Raw genomic sequence first — 20,904 nt, 5'->3', positions numbered from 1 at the left:
TAATTCTGAAATATCTTTATGATTTTTTATTACTCTAAATGTGGTACATATTCACTGTAAATAAAAAAAAAGACAAAAATTTAAGTTGCCTATTATTTTCCCACTTAGAAAGACAACCACTTTGGAGTGTTGCATTTTGATCTTTTTTCTCTGTATAGTTATTTTATATTGCTTTTCCGGTCACATGGTAAATGGAAATGCAGAGGTATTGGCACTGGAAGCTTATTTTCATATAACTCTGCAGGTAGCATAAGCGCTCCCTGTCTTTCTGTTCAAGTGTCTCAGTGGAGTTCAAAAGAGCAAAGAAAATGAGTCTTTTTAAAAAATTGAATAATTAGAATTCATCACCTATCTAATGTCCTCCCAGCATCCAGAAACTCTTGAGTATTGCTGTGCTGAGTTACAAAGCTTTGCATTCTTGCTTCCTTAGGAAAGACAAATGCCAGTAAATGCAAATAGGGATCACCTGGGAATCCAAAGCGGCAAGTTGTGTTTTTGTTAAAAGGGACATGCCCTTCTCCCAGGAAATGTAAGGGCCAGGTCTAATGTCTTATTAATCACCCTGCGTTCTGGTAACCAATTTGGATGCAAGAAGGGCGGACTAGCAGGTAAACCCCAGAAGCCATTGATTACATTTCTCTATGGTTAGACCAGCCTAAGAGATATTTAGCTATAAGGCTGGGTGGGTGCAGTGCCTGACACCTGTAATCCCAGCACTTTGGGAGGCTGAGGTGGGAGGATTGCTTGAGCCCAGGAGTTCGAGAGCAGCCTGGGCAACATGGCCAAAACCTGTCTCAAAAAAAGGAAAGAAAGAAAGAGAGAGAGAGAGAGAAAGAGGAAGGAAGGGAGGGAGGGAGGGAGGGAGGGAGGGAGGAAGGAAGGAAGGAAGGAAGGAAAGGAGGAAGGAGGGAAGGAAGGAAGGAAAAATTAGCCTGGTGTGGTGGCACGCATTTGTAGTCCCAGCTACTCAGGAGGCTAAGGTGGAAGAATCACCTGAGCCTGGGGTAGACCTCTCCAGGCTGCATTAAGCCATAATCGCACTACTGCACTCCAGCCTGGGTGACAGAGTGAAACTCTGTCTCAAATTAAATATATATTTAGCTGTCTCCTCCTGGAGATGTAGCAATTACTGTTAGTGGAAGAGACTCATTTTGCTGACCAAGTGACTTCCCTGAGAAGTGGACAGGTATAAATTGGTTTGGGTTTGTGCACCTCATAGTGTAATTTACAGTGGTTAGACCCCTTAAACTTTATGCCGTCCCATGACAATTTCCCATTTTCTCGGAATCCTTGTAGACACCTTACAAGCTCAGACCTGCTGAGGATTATGGTGGCTCTGAGTTGTGGTCAGGTGAAGTGCACAGGGCACTGTTTCTTTCCAAAAGGTCAGCCAATGGTGTGAGGCAGGAATCTACCTCTTGGCTTCCCAAGCTGTAGACAAGTGCCAGTCTCGAGAAGGGGTTGACATCGCTTTGAACGACATTGCGACATTCCTGGGCACAGTCAAGGAGTACCCGTTGCTCAGCCCCAAGGAGTTTTACAACGAGTTTGAGTTGCTGCTCACCCTCGATGCAAAGGTAATGCTTCCGGGTTATTTTGATCCTGTGGTTGGGAAACGGATAGGGGAGGGAGGGACTGTACCTTCTTCCTGATGAAGTACACACAGGGTACTGAGCAGGCTGAATTGAGTGGGCTCACCGGTTCCGAAGCCCTCCGGCGGCCTCTTAGACTCTCGGCCTGAACGTCCTGGCATACTGACCCTTCGTCTGACTCAAATCAGTCATTTCTCTGTTAATGCTTATGAGTATTCCTGATGTACCACATGCTGTGCTGAGTGTTGAGGATACCATGATGATTAGAAATAGGCATGCTTCCGTCCCTCACTGATCTTACAGTTTCGTGGGAGAGGCTGACATTAACAAAATAATCACACAAAAATATGTTACAAGCTGATAAAAGTGCTGTCAAGGAGGGATTCAGGGTCAGGCATGTGACAGAGGAACTTGACCTGGACTGGGGTCAGAGAAGGCTCTCGGGAAGAGTCACTTGAGCTAAAGCCTAGAGAATGAATAGACAAGATGGGAGAGGCTTTCCAGACAGGAGGAACAGCATGTGCAAAGGCTTCAGGGCTGGAGGGAGCCTGGCACAGTGCAGACCAAAAGGTCAGGGTGCTGGAACCTAGAGAGCAACGGAAGCGTGTTTTGGGTGAGGTTAGAGAGAGGCAGGCAAGGTAGGCTTTGCGGGCCACATGAGCGAGTTTGGATTTAAGCAGGGGGATAACTTGATTGGATTTGCATTTGAGAAGCACATTCTTCCATGAAGCCAGCAGGGTTGTAGGTAGCACACCTTCCTCTGAGAGCCACATCACCTTGTCTGCACCTCTGTTTTAGGAGCTTCTTTTAGTCAGCTTCCTGGGCACAAAGAAGGGAAGAGAAGATGCAGTGGAGGAACAGATTATATCCAGCCTGTCTGTTTATGTAATTCTGGGGAATGCCCTGAAGTCCATCCATGGACTCAGGCCAAAAGTCTTTGCTCTGTCTAACGTGACACAAACCACATTGTATTCTAATTGTTTGTTTGTTTGTTTGTTTGTTTCTGAGACGGAGTCTTGCTCTATCACCCAGGCTGGACTGCAGTGGCATGATCTCGGCGCACTGCAACCTCTGCCTCCTGGGTTCAAGCGATTCTCCTGCCTCAGCTTCCCGAATAGCTGGGATCACAGGCACCAGCCACCACACCCTGCTAATTTTTGTATTTTTAGTAGAGACGGGATTTCACCATGTTGACCAGGCTGGTCTCCAACTCCTGTGCCAGGGTGTTCCAGGCACTGGAGATGCCATAGTGAAAGGATATAGTCATTGTCCTCAAGGGTCTCAAGTAGGAGAGGCTAATCCTTAGATGCACAATTCTGGAGCATGGCAGGACCTGCAGCGACTTGCATAGTGATGCCCAGAGGGGGTCACCTGAGGGAGGTAGGGATGGGGGGAGTTGGGGAAGGTGGGAGAAAGGGAATGCTTCGTGTCCTCAGGCTATATACAGAGAAGCCTGTTCATGATGATTTGCTTTTGTTACTGCAGGCCAAAGCCCAGAAAGTTTTGCAGAGGCTGGATGATGTCCAGGAAATATTTCACAAGAGGCAAGTGAGTCTGATGAAACTGGCAGCCAAACAAACTCGTCCAGTGCAACCTGTGGCCCCACATCCTGAGTCTTCACCAAAATGGATGTCATCGAAAACCAGCCAGCCCTCCACCTCGGGTAGGTTATTTGAGGAAAAGAAGCTTTGTGGCTTTTGGGTTTCATCAGCACCATGAGGACTGAGACTGGTTGTCTACGATGGATAATGGTCACTGTTTTAACAGATACTATTTAAAACAGATTACAGATATGGCATAGTGTGGACATGGAAGACTTAAACACTTAGATAACACCAAGTGCCTGGATGCAAGGAGAAACACACAATCTACTGAAGGAATAATAAAAATGCATCATAAAGGCCGGGTGCGGCGGCTCACGCCTGTAATCCCAGCACTTTGGGATGCCGTGGCGGGTGGATTATCTGAGGTCAGGAATTCGAGACCAGCCTGGCCAACATAGTGAAACCCCCGTTTCTACTAAAAATATAAAAATTAGGCTGGGCACGGTGGCTCACACCTGTAATCCTGGCACTTTGGGAGCCTGAGGCGGGCAGATCACGAGGTCAGGAGATCGAGACCATCCTGGCTAACACGGTGAAACCCCATCTATACTAAAAATATAGTAGTAGTCCCAACTACTGTAGTCCTGTAGTCCCAGCTACTCGGGAGGCTGAGGAGTTCACTCAGGAGAATGGCGTGAACCCGGGAGGCAGAGCTTGCAGTGAGCAGAGATGGCGCCACTGCACTCCATCCTGGGTGACAGAGCGAGACTCCGACTCAAAAAAAAAAAAAATATATATATATATATACACACACACACACACACATATATATATAGATATATATATAAATAAATTAGCTGGGCATGGTGGTGGGTGCCTGTAATCCCAGCTACTCAGGAGGCTGAGGCAGGAGAATTGCTTGAACCTGGGAGGCAGAGGTTGCAGTGAGCAGAGATTACGCCATTGCGCTCCAGCCTGGGCCACAAGAGCAAAACTCTGTCTCAACAACAAGAACAACAAGAACAACAAATGCATCATAATAATAACAACATAATAAAAACAGCATAAAATAGACCCCATTTAGGACCTTTAAAAGGCCCACGTTTTATTAGCAATGGAGTAGTAAAATTGGTTCTTTGAGCAAAGATTTAAAAAATAGGTAAGTTCTTATGTCAATCCCACATGGTCCTGATTACTATAGCTTATTAGTTAGCCTTTAAGATCAAGTCATGCAATGTTCCAACATTGTTCTTTTTCAAGGTTGTTTTGGCTATTTTAGGTCCTTTTCATTGTTCTATAAATTTTAGAATCGCCTTTCAATTTCTGCTGGGATTATGATGGGGATTACACTGGATATATGAGCTAATTTGGAGAGAACTATTATCGTACCAATATTGACTTTTCCAATTCCTGAATATGTTATAACTTATGTTTTTTAGGTAATCTTTAATTTCTCTCAACAATACAGTCGTTTTGAGTATAAAGGCCTTAGGCATTTCACATTTTTTTAACCCTGTAATGAATGGAATTTACCATATATAACTAAGAATAGGAATAGATTTCTATATAGAAATATAATCCTATCATCTGTGAATAGGGATGCTTTTACTTTTTTCTGTTTCAATCTTTATACTTTTTTTCTTGTCATATTATAATGACTGGGACCTCTACTACAATGTCAAATAGAAATGGTGAGAGCAGACATCTGTGTGTTTTCCCAAAATTAGGAAAAGAGTTCAAGTTTCATCTTTAAGTATGATGTAAGCTATAGGTTTTCCACAAATGTCTTTTATCAGATTGAGGGAATTCCCTTCTATTTCTATTTTTTTGGAGAGTTTTTATCATGAATGATTATTGAGTTTTTCAAATGCTTATTTGGTCCATATATTGAGATAATGATATGGTTTTTCTTCTTTATTTGTTAATATGGTAAATTACAATGATTTGTTTTCAAATGTTAAAACAACTGTACATCCTTGGAATAAACTGCCCTTGGGCAGGATGTACATGTCAGTTGTTTGTGTCATGTGTTGTGGAGCTCTGTCATTAAGCACATACATATTCATGGTTTTGATGTCTTTCAGATATATTAGCCCTTTTATAATTATGAAATGTCTCTCCTTCCCTCCTTACCTCTAGAAATACTCTTAAAGTCTATCTTGTGCGATATTGTCACAGTTTCTCATGCTTAGTGTTTGCAGAACATATTCTTTTTCTGTGTTCTATTCTTCTGTCTTTGTATTTAAAGTATATTTGTTGTAGGCAGCATATAGTTGGGTCTTGCCTTTTTATACACTGTGACCTCTGCCTTGTAATTGGAGTGATTAGATTTTTATGTTTACATCCATCATCATTATTGATATAGTTGGATTTAGAGTTCCTATTTTGTTATCCTATATGTCTCTTGTGCTTTTTATTCCTCTTTTCCTTCTTTCCTGCCTTCTTTTGGGTTAGTAAATATTTTTTAATATTTTGTTTTAATTCCTCTATTGGCTTGTTATCATATCTCTTTGCACTGTTTTTTTACCCAGACTAGGGATTACCATATGCATCCTTAACTTGTCATGATCTGTTGAGTTAGTTTCATACCATTCTATGCAAAATATAGGAAATCTATAACATCATACTTCCATATGCTCCCCATCCATCCTCTGTGCTATTCTTATCATAAATATTACATCTATATATGTTAATCCCCCACTACGGTATTATAATTTTTGCTTTAAATAGTCATATATCAAATTAAGAGAAATACATACGTGTGTGTGTGTGTGTATACATACCCCCTTATTCACCATTTCTGGGGTTCTTCATTCCTTATTATAGATTTGAGTTACTATCTTGTGTCATTTCTCTTTGGAATAAAGAGCTTCTGTTAGTATTTATTGTTGGGGAGTCTACTAGCAACAAATTCTTTTCTTGTCTTTATTTTTTCCTTTTTGTGGAGAACGGGGTCTCGCTATATTGTCCGGGCAGGTTTCAAACTCCTGGGCTCAAGCTATCCTCCCGCCTCTGCCTCCCTAAGAGCTGGAATTACAGTTGTGAGCCACCGTGCCTGGCCTGTTAGCAATAAATTCTTTCAGTTTTTGTTTATCTGAAAATTGTGGGGTGTTTTGGTAATTCTCCATTTAGTACAATTTACATTCCCTTGTCTTCCACCATGTATCCTACTTTTTAGAAGTAAGCCTTGATAACATTTAGTGTATTTCTTTCCTGAATTTTTATCTGCAAACACACACACACACGCATCCATGTATACACTCTAACACACTTGCATACACATACCACAGACATACCCAAACATACACAGAGACATCCTTCTTAGATGATTGGAAACAGAACTTGGTTCTCTTGACCTTTCATCTTTCCTCAAGCTAAACTATGTTCACATCTATGATTTGGCCTCATTCATTGTTTCCAGGTACATATGTTTGTTTCAAGTAAATAAAGCGGGAATTACAGATTTGTTTCTCGACTTTTCAAATACAAGATTTCATAATAGATAACACTCCTTCCCAGAATAAATAGGTCTTTGTCAAGTCTGAACAGGTTGTCATTGACCTAAGTCAAACAACTAGCTCATTTTGCAGAACAATCCTGCACTTTTGTTTTTGGCAAGTATCTACTGAGTGTGGACTCTAGCAAGTCACTAAAAGGATTTTCAAACATTTTTGTCTGATTCCTTAGTAACTGAGTCTGTGCCAAGATAAGCAATTGTATTTCACAGTGTAAAGAAGATGGGTGGAGGGGCTTAAGAGCTGGAATTTCAGCTCTGACTCTTGTTAGCTGGATGCCTTGGCTACAGCTTTTAACACCTCTGAAGTTCATAAGGAACGTGAAAAAACTTTTTAGTGCCATGTGGCTATAATAGCTAAAATGTATTATGCATTGTATATGATCTACATTCTTCACAAATGAACTCATTAAAGCCTCATCACAGCCCTTTACTATGGGATTTCTCATTTTTCCCTACTTTACAGATGAAAAAGGTAAGGTACAGAGGTGACTGTAATCATGTTTGTCTCGTGCATGGAAGAGCAAGGTTTGAACACTGGCAGTGTGGCTTCTGTGGCCCCACCTTTCACTGCTTCACTCTACTTACAGTGTCAAGGACAGGCGCTTCTCAGTCATGGTGTCACTAATTATAGTGCATGCATTTCTAGCATCTAGTTATTGTGCCTGGAATCACTCACTTTATAGAGATCCCACAGAGAGGGAGGAGCCCAAAGGATTGTCTGTTATTACAAAGCAGCATTAATGGTCATATGTATAACCTGGGGTAGCAGTGTACTTTTCTACGATTTTCAACATAACATCTATGAAAAACCCATAGAAAGCCCAAGCTGCTTCCAGTTGGCTCACAGAATGGAAGGGTTGGGAGGGGCCTCTGGAGATCAGATGGTCAACCTCCATCAAGTCTGCCGTAGCTAAGAATCAGGGTGATATATTGGTGGCGTTCGATGAATGGCATTTTGGTCTTGGGACCTACAAATGCTAAAATTGGCTGGGCGCGGTGGCCCACGCCTGTAATCCCAGCACTTTGGGAGGCCAAGGCAGGCAGATCATGAGGTCAAGAGAGTAAGACCATCCTGGCCAATGTGATAAAACTCCGTCGCTACTAAAAATACAAAAATTAGCTGGGTATGGTGGTGTGCACCTGTAGTCCCAGCTACTTGGGAGGCTGAGGCAGAAGAATCGCTTGAACCTGGGAGGCGGAGGTTGCAGTGAGCTGAGATCACACCACTGCACTCCAGCCTGGTGACAGAGCGAGACTCCGTCTCAAAAAAAAAAAAAGAAATGCTGAAATCCTTCCTGGGATTAATCACGTCTCCTGTGAGTTTCCCAAGGGACCAGCATATACAAGGGTGGTGACTGTGACAAATAAGAATTCAAAGTACCTCTTATCTATTAGCCTTGTGGCCATCACCCTCAATGCTTGGTAAAGCTGGTAAGGTGGGTTAGGAAGCCTTGAGGCCTAACCAGGGCTTCTCCTCTCCAAGTCCCAATTTTACTACCAAATGGCCATGGAGCTTGAAGAAAGGATATTTCCCAGGTGGGGAGAAGGGAGAGAGAATGACCGAGAGAAAAGAGCAAGAGCAGCAGGCATGGCCATCCTCTTACAATACAATCATAGTATGATTGTGTGTGTACATGTATGTGTGTAAAAAGAGGGAGAGCATTGGAAAGAAGACTGTAAGGAAATATACTAAGTGATTGTGCTTCAATGTTAAGATTTTAGTGTTTTTCAGATTTTCTGTAATAAGCAAAAATTAATTACCTTTATAATGGAAAATATATTCAATACAATGTAGTACCTAGAATTTAGTCTTTGAATCCAAGAACAACATCAAGTGCAACATTATGTTGTGCACATGATGCAGGCCAAAGCAGCAGTGCATAAAAGAATCCATAAAGTTTGTAATATGGAAGACTTCATGAGGAAAGTGGCCTTTTTGTTTGTTTGTTTGTTTGTTTGTTTGAGATGGAGTCTAGCTCTGTTGCCCAGGCTGGAGTGCAGTGGCACAATCTCAGCTCACCACAACCTCCGCCTCCCGGGTTCAAGTGATTCTCCTGCCTCAGCCTCCCAAGTAACTAGGATTACAGGCACTTGTCACTGTGCCTGGATAATTTTTGTATTTTTAATAGAGACGGGATTTCACCATGTTGGCCAGGCTGGTCTCGAACTCCTGACCTCAGGTGATCTGCGCGCCTCAGCCTCCCAAAGTGCTGGGATTATAGGTGTGAGCCACCAAACCCAGCCAAAAGTGACTTTTTAGCTGGGCCTTAAAAATGGGAATGACAGAAAATCTACTATTCTTTACCACATTACTATATGTACAGATTTGTTGTAGTTTGATGTTTCATGTGGTGCTGGCTGTGACTTTTTTCTCTTCTGCTGAAATGTCAAGTCCCTGGAGTCAAGGATTCTATTTCTTTTCTGTGTCTCTCCTTCACCTCCAATTTCATCCACCCCCTAGGAAATCAACGCAGCAGCTCAACTGAGCTTTTATGGTTAACCACATTGACATGGTCCAGCTATTTGTCCAAGTCAGACAAAGTGCACTGAGTTACAATTTATAAGTCAAATAACCAAATTAATGGCAGGTTTTCTTAGTCCCTCTAGCTCATCCTCTGAGAACGTCTGAGGAACCTTATACGGAGACAGAGTTGAACTCCCGGGGAAAGGAAGATGATGAGACTAAATTTGAAGTCAAGGTAAAATTACCTTTATTTTACTTATAGAACTTCCTGACAAGAGGGAAGATTGCTGTCACAATTATCAATAAATCAACAAATTGTGTTTCCTTAATCTGTACCTAAGGCACATAGCACAGACTAATGCTTTCAAGAACTGGGGTTTATAGGATTTTTTTTTCTTTTCATCCTTTTCTTTCTTCTTAATGGCAGCTAGAAGTGAAAGCTATTTGGTCATGTATGTAATTATTGGTAGATACTGTTGTAGTAAAAGAAAAATCATTTTATTTATTTCTGTAATCTGACTTCATATTTAAAATTGGTAGAACAGTGTATGGTTGACGTATAAAAAGAGCATGACAGGCCGGGCGTGGTGGTTCACGCCTGTAATCCCAGCACTTTGGGAGGCCGAGGTGGGAAGATCACGAGGTCAGGAGTTCGAGACCAGCCTGGCCAGCATGATGAAACCTCGTCTCTACTAAAAATACAAAAATTAGATGGGCGTGGTGGCGGATGCCTGTAATCCCAGCTACTCGGGAGGCTGAGGCAGGAAAATCGCTTGAAACTGGAAGGTGGAGGTTACAGTGAGCCGAGATTGTGCCACTGTACTCCAGCCTGGGCAACAGAGCGAAACTACGTCTCAAAAAAAAAGAGCATGACAAAATTCACAGAGCTGCACACACACGTGCACACACACAAGTGTATGAATAACTGGTGAACCCTGAATAGGCTCTGTGGATTGTGCCAGTGTCAGTTTCTTAGATGTTAACATTGGAGGAGGTTTGGAGAAAGGGGACATGAGACTTTCCATTTCTTTGCAACCTCATGTAACTTAATATAATTATTTCAAAATAGAAGTTTAAAAAAAGCATAAGGTTTGGAATCAGGCAGATCCGGGTTTAAGCAACATAACCTCTTGAAACCTCAGTTTCTTGCTTGTACAAATGGGTATAACAACAGCTACCTCCTGAAAATATTTTGAGCATGAAATGAAAGTTTGAAAATTGCTAAGCACTGTATAATTTTAAAGTAACATATATTTAGAAACTGAAGTATATTTAATTGTGAATTGTGAATATAAGTTGCTGCATAGCAACCCCCGAAGGGGTTCCCTTTCCCCTGCTTCACTAAAAATTAAATATTTGACTGGCTGAATGGTTCTGAAACCAGAGGCCATGGGCTCAAATGAACTTCAGCAACATTTATGATCCATCATCTATCCCCAAAGTATCTGAATATGAACCCCATGGGAACTCCACTGACCTTGAAAGAGTCCAGAAGAAAGTGAGTTTTAGGCTTTTCTTTTTGGAGGCAGAAACAGAGTGGGAACGGGGGTTCTCAGCAGACTTTTCTTAGAGAGAGAGAAAGCTGCATCCGTCTGCCAATTTGTTTAGTCATCCCGTATTCAGGGCAGATTAGAACGGAGCCACCGCTGTCCATAAATCCCTCCTGGTTAGAGGAATTGCATCACCACGTTTTCTCAAGTTAGGAAACTGTATGAAATTTCATACTGTCTTGATCAGCCACCTAAAAAAGTAAATAGCAATTTTTAAAAATAGATTCACCTGATTTAACACCCAGGAGATCTGCGGAATCATTAAGTAATATTAAAAGGGTTTCATTGTGGTCCTCTTCAAAAGTGAACATCAGCCTATCCATTTCTGCACCCTGCACTTCTGGGAGAATGTCATCTCTGAAGGTGAGGACTGTGTCACATGATCAGAGCTCAGATTTGGCCCCTGAGCTCATATGCTATTGCCATTGACTCCCAGTGTGATGTGAACTCAGTTTGTATCTCTATGACCTACTTTGCCCGTCTTCAGACAACATATTTATGATCTGCACACTATAAAGATGCTACGGGAGTTTTCAGCATGTGGAAGTTCTCATATATAAAGGAATCCAAATTAGAGTGATTTATTTCAATAATTGTGAACAGTGAACAAGTGCTATTTTTTTGTTGTTGTTGTAAAAGAGAAACATAGACAGTGTAGGAGCAGCGGTGGGGATAGAATCAGAGGCCTGTAGGTGTGGAAAGTGTTGAGTAGAATCCAAGAAGCCCTGGTCACCCAGCTTTTGGTTTCTTCCTTCTTTTGCCATGTTGTTTATTTAATTCAGACTCCTAACCCATCCTGTTAAGTTGCCATCTCCCTCTTTATTGAGGCAACTCACCAAACAGTATGGGTACTGTTAAACAAGCACAAGTCCATGTTACAATCATCCTTCTGTGCTTCAGTTGTTTTCTTCCTTATTGTTGATTTGTTTGCGTATTTAATGAAAAGCTTTTCCCACAACAGCATATGTTAACAGTCAAGGTGGTGGAGGAAGCAGAGTAGGAACAGAGGCTGGTCAGATTTCTGCTTAGAAAGACCAAGGCTATGGGAGGAAATGTAAGCAGAATCCATAAAGTCATGAACAACATGAGCAGGAAGAAAGTGGATTTGTGCACTAAATCCCCAAATCCTAGACTTAGGAATGAATTTAGGACCAATAAATGCAATTAGTGTTTCACACATTGTGTATTATAACCAGGGAAATTGTTATTGCAAAATACGTAAGAAAACTAGTAAGAAAAAGATAGGTTCAAAAAAAAGGTTTAGATTCATGTCTGTGTGGGTCATGGATTATTAAAAGGGGGACAAATCAATTCACTAACATCAACAATAATCATTGCAGCTTGTGTTTAGTGGCCACTGTCCAAGAGAGATGACCAGGATGCATAGAGCATGCATCTAACTCTGGGTGGCAATTCTGACATCCTTTTGGCCTTAGATCTAGAACTCAAAGATGAAATGAAACACAGCCAGTCTAGTAGAGTGAATCATAACGTTGTGATAAATGCCACCCCTTTGCCCTTGAGAGTACATATACAGAGAAAAAAAAAATAGCTGTGAACCAAAACCATCTATAATACAGTCACTGATACGCACCACCTACAACTAAAATTAGGACATGGTTTGATCATGATCAGAGAAATCATTTCTTTTTCTGGCGGGGTGATCCTTGCCATGCTGGTTCTGGGGAGCTTGAGAAGCTAAACTTGACAGGGCAGCTGAGACTCTTCCGGGGCCATGTGGCAAGGGTGATGCCCTGTGCTTGGCTCACTGACGTCATCTGGGAAAGCCGTGTGGTGGAAGCGATTCGCTGTGCTTGTTGGCAATAGTGATGTGACTATTTCCTGTTCTTCACTGGCTGAAAGCTGAAAGCATGACTCACGGGAACTGCTTTCCCTGGGCTGCCAACATCACAGCCTTTTTGTAAGCTGGAAATAAGTCAGAGGCTGACAATTTCTTTTTCCTAAATGTGGACCTACAGAATTAAGAAAGAGCTAACAGTGTTCCTTTGGTGCCTGTTAAAGTTATTTAAAGGAGCAGAAGCCTATTCTGTGCTCCCAGAAGATGAAAAAAAAAATAATAATAACAGAAGCCTTTTCAGGATTCTGAGCAAAGAGCCTCCTAAATTAAAAAAAATAAATAAAGAAAAGTTTTTGAATGCAGGGGCTGGAAGGGAATGGAGAGGTGAGTGAAGGGTTGCTATCATTGGCTGAAGGCCAGACATTGTACTGGGTGCTGTGTGTACCTGAGTCCATCTCTAGTCCTCAGAACCTTGTGAGGATGACATTTTCCATTTTATCAGCAGTGCCATGAGACTCAGAGGTTGAGTTTCCCCAAGGGTCATACAACTAGTAAATGTTGGAGATGGGATTTGAAACTAGCTGTTTACTAATCTGGCAGCTTACTTAACTACCTAACTTATCTATCTGATTATTTATTAATCCTTAATGTACCCAACCAGCAGCTTATTTAATCTCTTGTGCCCTAAATGTCCTTTTCTGCCAAATGGTGATAAATCATAGCAATTTCACAGGTGGCTGATTAAATGAGAAATGTGTGGAAGCAGCTAGCACCGCACCTGACACCTAGCAGGATCTTGGTGAATTTTAGTTCCTCATTTAATCCTGTGTTTAGAGACAGAATGGTCAGTGTGAAAGACGAAAAGAAGATGAAAGAAGGTCAGATTCAGGCTTATACAGAATTATCCTATTGTTGAATATGTACCTTGCTGCCAAATGATAACAGGTCAGGGGCCAAATTCAGTTCCTTGTCTTCTCATTACTTTGACTCCCAAAAGTTTTATTAATATTTCTGATTCTCAGCAAGAAAACTGTATGAACTATAAACACATTTCAATGCTTGCCTTCTGTGATATTTGAAGTCTAGTCAGTGTCAGAGCTAATGGGAGATTCAGGGACTCCACCAAATCCTGGGGTAGCCCTTAGCCAAGTTCTCTGAAGTTTCCAGAACAAAGATTCTCATGGTTTCTTGTGTACCACAGCTCTGAGAAGCTTATGAATTATGCAGATTCCCAGGGCCCCACTCTCTGAGATTCTAATTAGGGAGGTGTAGGGTCCGGTCCTGGAATCTAAATTTTTTTTTTTGGAGACAGTCTCACTTTGTCACCCAGGCTGGAGTGCCATGGAGTGATCTCAGCTCACTGCAACTTCCGCCTCCCAGGTTCAAGTGATTCTCCTGCCTTAGCCTCTAGAGTAGCTGGGATTACAGGCGCCTGTCACCATGCCTGGCTAATTTTTGTATTTCTAGTAGAGACAGGGTTTCACCATGTTGCCCAGGCTGGTCTCGAACTCCTGACCTCAGGTGACCCACCTGGCTCAGCCTCCCAAAGTGCTGGGATTACAGGCATGAGTCACCACACTCGGAATCTGAATTTTTAACTTACACGTTTGGTGACAAGAATGCAGGTGGTATAAAGATCTCACTCTTTGTAACATTGTCCTAGAGGTTACATTTATAGGCCATGAGGACTTGGGATAAAGGAGAACTCATTAAGTTGGATCTGGATTTCTCAGGCTAGTATAGGGTCTAAAGTTGAGAGGAGTGAGGTAGTGATTACATTAAGCTATGAGAATGCATTTTTGTTGAGGGAGCTGAATAAGATAAAAGAGAGAATAACATTAAGATCACCGTTGGCCTTGCTCTTTCACCAATAAAGAAATGACATCACTAAAATATTTGGTGGGTTCAACTGGGTACATGGCTTATTCAGCTCAATTTAATATATATTAAGGCAATTGCTGTGGGTCATATGAAAATGATTGTATCATCAGGCCTAAACTCAGGAAACTTGAAACTTTCATGGGGGAAACAACATATTTCTAATAATTTATAATATAAAGCAGAATGATGTTTCTACAGTAAAAGGAATATATAATGTGGTAGAGAAAGCAATTCCTCACAAGGACATCAAGGATGGCTTTCAAAGGAGGTGGCATTTGAATTCAACTCTAAAGAATAAATAAGGCTGGGCGCGGTGGCTCACACCTGTAATCCCAGCACTTTGGGAGGCTGAGGCAGGTGGATCACCTGAGGTCAGGAGTTTGAGACCAGCCTGGCCAACATGGTGAAACCCCATCTCTACTAAAAATACAAAAATTAGCTGGGCATGGTGGCGGGCACCTGTAATCCCAGCTACTTAGGAGGCTGAGGCAGGAGAATCGCTTGAACCTGGGAGGCAGAGGTTGCAGTGAGCCAAGATGGCGCCACTGCTTTCCAGCCTGGGTGACAGAGCGAGACTCCATCTCAAAAAAAAAAAAAAGAATAAATAGAACTCTGAAAGGTGGGTAAGACAGAGAAGGGCATTCCAGAATGAGGAAGGGTATAACATCTCAGAGGTCTAAAGGGCCTAGGCTATCCTAGGAATGGCTCAAGAATGCTGGGAAGGTAGATGAGAGACAGTTTACTAAGGCTTTGGTTGAAGAATGTTGACAGGAGGAGGAGGGCACCTGTGTATTACGAAGCTGACTCTGGTAGACAGTAAAGAGCAGGTTAGATGAAGGCAGGCAGGCTGACCAGCCGCTGGCAGTTGTCACAGTCAGCTGAGACATCAGTGGTGAGAGCTTACTAGTAGCTATGGCAAAAAGAGATGAGAAGAAATCATACCCATTGACTGAAACGTTCTCCGTAGTGGCTAGAACACGACTATCAGAGAAAATGTGTAGAATGAAGGAGGGGATCTCTGCCTTGCAGAGAAGGCAGGGGGAGGAAGCATGATACCAAAGACAGCTTTGACGTTTCCATCTTGGATTCCTCATGGGATGAATTTGTTGGCCCGATGAAGTACTTAGGAGGAACAGTAAGAAGTAAAGGCTTATGACAGTTGAGTCCAGGTTGAGGGGGGTGGTCTCATAGATTGGTAAGAGCACCTATACCCTCTGTCAGTGGGGCTAATGCTACCCCAGAGGCTGCAGCCCTGCCCACACCATTGATGCTAGGATAGTCAACCCACTGGCCTTGTAGCTGTGTGGCAATTATTTGTAAACTAGCTTTGGGACCAAATTTGCTGGGACAAAGACTGGCCTAATAAAGTACCTTTCTGATTTGTGATTTTATTTATGGGTTAAGATTTACAGACATAAAAATTGTTACAATGAAATTTATCCATGGAGCTTAAAATCAGATGAAACCAAACAGTCAGAAGATTCAAGATGTATGGGCAGCTTCCATTCAGTGTCCTTGGCACACTTACTTCCTTTACATTTTCTTGGTTTGGGAATGGGAAAGAGTTATCACATAACATGTTTCTCACTTCCTGATATTTTAAACAGAAATACATATTTGCAAATTTGTTAAAACATTTGCAATCAGCTTTATAAGAAGATGTTTTTCCTGTAAACAAACTATTGCCAATAGCGTTTAGAGTATTAGTCCAGACTATAAAAGCCAATTTAACCAGTAAGTAAATTGAACTCATTACTAACAATAGTAGCTGGGAAATCTAAGATCTTAGATTAAAAAGACCCTGAGGCTGGGGGTGGTGGCTCATGCCTGTAATCCCAGCTCTTTGGGAAGCTGAAGCAGGATGATCGCTTGGGCTCAGGAGTTCGAGGCTGCAAGCTTCAGGAAGCTATGATCACACCACTGCCCTTCAGCCTGGGTGACACAGCAAGACCTTGTCTAAAAAAAAAAAAAAAAAAAAAGACCCTGTGAAAATTTTGAAATAGGCAAAATTGCATTTAGGATCCAGTCTCTTATCTTTCTCTATTCATTTCTCATTTCCACAAAGCCTCAGGAACACTGAGGCTTGTTCCTCAAGCTTGCCTTTCCCCTCCAAAGGGCCTTCAGTCTATACAATGTCCTAAAACCTTCCTCTCCTCGTCCTTTCCTCCAGGAATCCCCCTCCCAAGGCAGCTGATCTGGACTAAAGGTAGAGGCAATCTGAGCTAGTTCACCACAATGCATGAATGATGGGCAGTCTGAAAGCCCTTTAACTCTCCTGGAAATAGTTGCGGTTTTAAAAAGGGGACAGACTGCCCAGTTTTCCAAAGGAATATTTAAGTGGCTTTTTCAGGCAATTAAAATGGAAAGTAGGAAAAAAAGTGCTAGGAAGAGCCAGGGAGATGGAGCAAATAGGGCAGACAAACCAGCTGTGAATGTACTGCTAGGGTAGATTCTCTTCCTGTTCTCTATGTCAAAACCCAGTGAGTTTCCAAAAAAAAAAAAAAAAAAAAAAAGGTGAGGTTTCCCCTCTTTTTCCCGTCAGTTCTGGAGAGGAAGACAGAGCCACTCATTCCTGTGGCTAGTATTTTTTACTCTGGGGCTGCGTCATGTAGAACACCCTGGACTGAGACTGTGGGCAAATGCCTTTGCCTTTATTTCCTTCCCTTCCTTTTCCTTTCCTTTTTGTCACTCTTCTCCCCTGCATCCCATTTGGTAGAGAACATTTTGATAATTATTGATTCTTACTTGACATATCTTTTCATTTTATATCTCATTTCCATAATTAATTTACGTAATTAATTAATTAAATTTACAATGCCAGAAAATGCTGAATCTTTAACACTTTATTATCATTCTTTATACTTTAAACAAAGAAGGTGGCACGGGCCCTTGAAATCTGCTTTTTTTCTCTCCTCAGAATTGGGCCTAATAGCTCCTGTTTTTAAGAAAATTGATCATAATAGTGAATAATACTTTCACCTTAAATTACCAGATACCCTTGTTTTTGTTTGTTTGTTTGCTTGTTTGTTTGTTTGTTTTGACAGAGTCTCATTCTGTTGCCCAGGCTGGAGTGCAGTGGCGCGATCTCAGCTCACTGCAACGTCCGCCTCCTGGGTTCAAGCGATTCTCCTGCCTCAGCCTCCCAAGTAGCTGGGAGTACAGGCGCACACCACTATACCCAGCTAATTTTGTGTTTTTAGTAGAGACAGGGTTTCTCCATGTTGGCCAGGCTGATCTCAAACTCCTGACCTCAGGTGATCTGCCCCACCTTGGCCTCCCAAAGTGCTGGGATTACAGGAGTGAGCCACCGCGCCCATCCCAGATACCCTTGCTTTAAAAGAGTTGGAACTGAAATCGCTTTCTACACATTCCTAAAATCACAAAGTAAAATCATTTAACTTTGGGGAAAAGTTAATTTAATTTTGTTCAAAGGTTGGTATCTCCCCTTTAGGGAAGAAAAAAAACAATTTCAATAATCGATTGAAAATTAGCTATTGGGACTTTTCAAAATATAAGTTTAAAAAGGGTTTATATGTCCTTTGGAGAAACTGAAAAAAAAATGATTTTTTTTACAAAATTCCTCTAGGCGTTTTTTTCAATTTTGAGAGCATGCATTTCTTCAAAATATAGGGGAGAAAGAACAATTAGATTATAAGTGTGTTGGGAAAATGTAAGAAGTTACCTTTCAAGGTGCTCCTAGAGAGCCTGTGTGTTGGTTGGCATCACTTTGAAACTGGAGAGACGCTGGAAGTGGGGAGGGCGTCACTTTGAAACTGGAGAGACGCTGGAAGTGGGGAGGTGGAGGTTTGTGGGGTGGATATGGGGGTTGGGGGTATGTGAGGGGAGTTGGACCCAGAGCAGTTCCCTGCCTCATTGCCACCCCCTCCTTTTTTTTTTTTTTTTGAAGACGGAATCTTGCTCTGTCGCCCAGGCTAGAGTGCAGTGGCACAATCTTGGTTCACTCAACCTCCACCTCTGGGTTCAAGTGACTCTCCTGACCCAGCCTCCTGAGTAGCTGGGACTACAGGAACGCGCCATCATGCCCGGCTAATTTTTGTATTTTTAGTAGAGACGGGTTTTCACCATATTGGTCAGGCTGGTCTTGAACTCCTGACCTTGTGATCCGCTCGCCTTGGCCTCCCAGAGTGCTGGGAATACAGGCGTGAGCCACCATGCCCAGCCAATTGTTATATTTGTAACAGTGATCTGTGATCAACAATCTTTTTTGCCATCTTTTTGCCACCCTTTTTCTTCAGGATAAAATGACCATAAGGGGAGAGGGGCTGTTTTGCCAGATTGGCATCCCGATAGGGCAGGCCGTGAGTGACTTCCCTTTCACAGCAGCAGCTGGCTGCCAGCCTTCCCTCTCCTAGGTATACCCTAGGGGCAATTCAGGGTGAAGGAAGGGAAAAAGGATGCAGTGTCACAAGAAACGATTGTTGCTCTGATTTGGAAGAGTATCCTTTTATCATTCAATGGAGCTCATAAGGAATCCCTCACTAAGAAATATGGCAGCAATTTCTGAGTTAGTCTATGGTCAGTTTTTTAGTCTACTATTTGAATAAAAGAAAGCTTTTACTTGAATATGCTGTCTTCCTCCTAGAGCTTTCAAAATGTGTAATTTTAAAATTTCCTAAAAGTACTTGGCTACAATTCACCTTTCATCTCAAAAAAAAAAAAGAAATAAAAAATTAAATAAAAATAAAAGATATCTCATCAGTTACGATGTAAATGAAAAAATGTGTGTGTGTGTGTGTGTGTGTGTGTATGTGTTATGATGTACTTCTTGTGAGTTGTGGTCAGGCTTTGAAAGCCACTATGCTAGAACACAACTAATCTGTCTATACCTTAATAAAACATTGGTATACTGTGCAGCTTTTATGAATGCAGTCTCTGGATCTGCTGTGGGTCCTTCTCATTGCATCCTCAATGGCACCAGTGTTATATTCCATTAGACTTGCTTGGCAGAGGAGACTCCCTCTACCTCCACACCAACCGTCTGACACATGTCAGCAGAGCAACGTGCCAAGGCATTTCTGCAAGCTCCTGAGGGCATCTCATGTATGACAAAATCTATAAATTAGGGAGATGTCATCATTCAGTGTAAAAGATGACATCATTTTATTGATGTCATTGTTATTTTTCCATCACTAGGCTATTATGAAATAAGACTCTATGATCCACCCCGCATACAATAGATCAACAGAGTTCGAAAGAGCACAATTCATTTTATAATTGGGAGCAGGTTTCACAGTGAAAGGAAATTTTGTTAGTAATAATGGCCACTCTTTATGAAGGGCCTGTATTACACGCTGGGGATCCAAAGATGAGTAAGACTGAGTTCAAAGTCCAGTGGGGAATTCAGGCATAGTAATGTCATAGATGAGAAACTGCAAAAGGATACAATGTAACATTCACTGCTGTATTAATTAGTTCAACTTTATATAGAAAATGTGAAGAAAGACTTTTGGTAGTGTGGTGAAAATAATTAGATTGAATTTGAATCCTGGGACTGGTTCAAATTTGAATCCTGGGACTGATACTTACTTCTCTCTCTCTCTCTCTCTATATATATATATATATATTTTTTTTTTTTTTCTTTTGAGACAGGGTCTCACTGTGTCACCCAGACTGGAGTGCAGTGGTGCAGTCTCAGCTCACTGCAACCTCTACCTCTCAGGCTCAAGTGATTCTCCTGCCTCAGCCTCCCAAATAGCTGGATTACAGGTGCCTCCCACCATGCCTGGCTAATGTTTGTATTTTTAGTAGAGACGGGGTTTCACCATATTGGCTAGGCTGGTCTTGAACTCCTGACCTCAAGTGATCCACTGACCTCGGCCTCCTAAAGTGCTGGGATTACAGGCATGAGCCACTGCGCCTGGCCAACTTTTATATATTGACACATGAAAAATATTATCTGGTCCCTGGTCAGATATATATAATAGAGGGAACTAAAATTTAGATTCTTATTGGACTGACATCCTATTTTAAAAGGAAAACATATATATATATATATATGTTTCCTCCACTTTAGGAGGCCGAGATCAGTGGATCATTTGAGGTCAGGAGTTCAAGACCAGCCTAGCCAACATGGTGAAACCCCATCTCTACTATAAATACAAATATATATATATATATATATATATATATATATATATATATATATATATATATTTGGAATATAAGATTGCCATATTGTTTTAGAGCTGAATTGGCAAAACTGGTATCCCAGGTACTTCTTTAGTTAGACTTGTTATCACGCATCTATGAAAGCCTACACTGGGCTTACTTCATCTCTGCCTCCAGCGCTTTGTGGTCTTAGGGCGAGTGCAACTTTTCCAGACCTTGATTTCTTACAAGAAAAAAAAAAAGGAGATGTTGAATGCAGTGATCACATTACTGTCCTCTTATGAATCAATAGGGGTGGGGCGGTACAGTGTGAATAGCCCTTCATGATTAAGGGGAAAGGACACCTGCTTTTCTTTTTTGGATATGGCGCCTCGCTCTGTTGCTGAGGCTGGAGTGCAATGGTGTGATCTTGGCTCACCACAACCTCTG

At 41.8% G+C, this 20,904-nt stretch overlaps 1 protein-coding gene across 1 annotated transcript in view; it reads left to right on the top strand.

Moving 5' to 3' along the window:
- MCF2L2 (MCF.2 cell line derived transforming sequence-like 2) overlaps window positions 1–20,904 on the top strand; it is a 247,265-nt gene that overhangs the window by 129,014 nt on the left and 97,347 nt on the right. The window contains exons 12-14 of the mRNA XM_054479976.2: window positions 1,386–1,577; window positions 3,078–3,255; window positions 9,252–9,352. Coding sequence (XP_054335951.1) covers window positions 1,386–1,577; window positions 3,078–3,255; window positions 9,252–9,352 — 471 coding nt within the window. The remainder of the gene's footprint in view (window positions 1–1,385; window positions 1,578–3,077; window positions 3,256–9,251; window positions 9,353–20,904) is intronic.

This window comes from Pongo pygmaeus, chromosome 2 (assembly GCF_028885625.2).
Source record: "Pongo pygmaeus isolate AG05252 chromosome 2, NHGRI_mPonPyg2-v2.0_pri, whole genome shotgun sequence".
Taxonomy (NCBI): Eukaryota; Metazoa; Chordata; class Mammalia; order Primates; family Hominidae; genus Pongo; species Pongo pygmaeus.
Note: the sequence above shows the minus strand (reverse complement) of the source record. Positions and strands in the feature narration are given on the sequence as shown.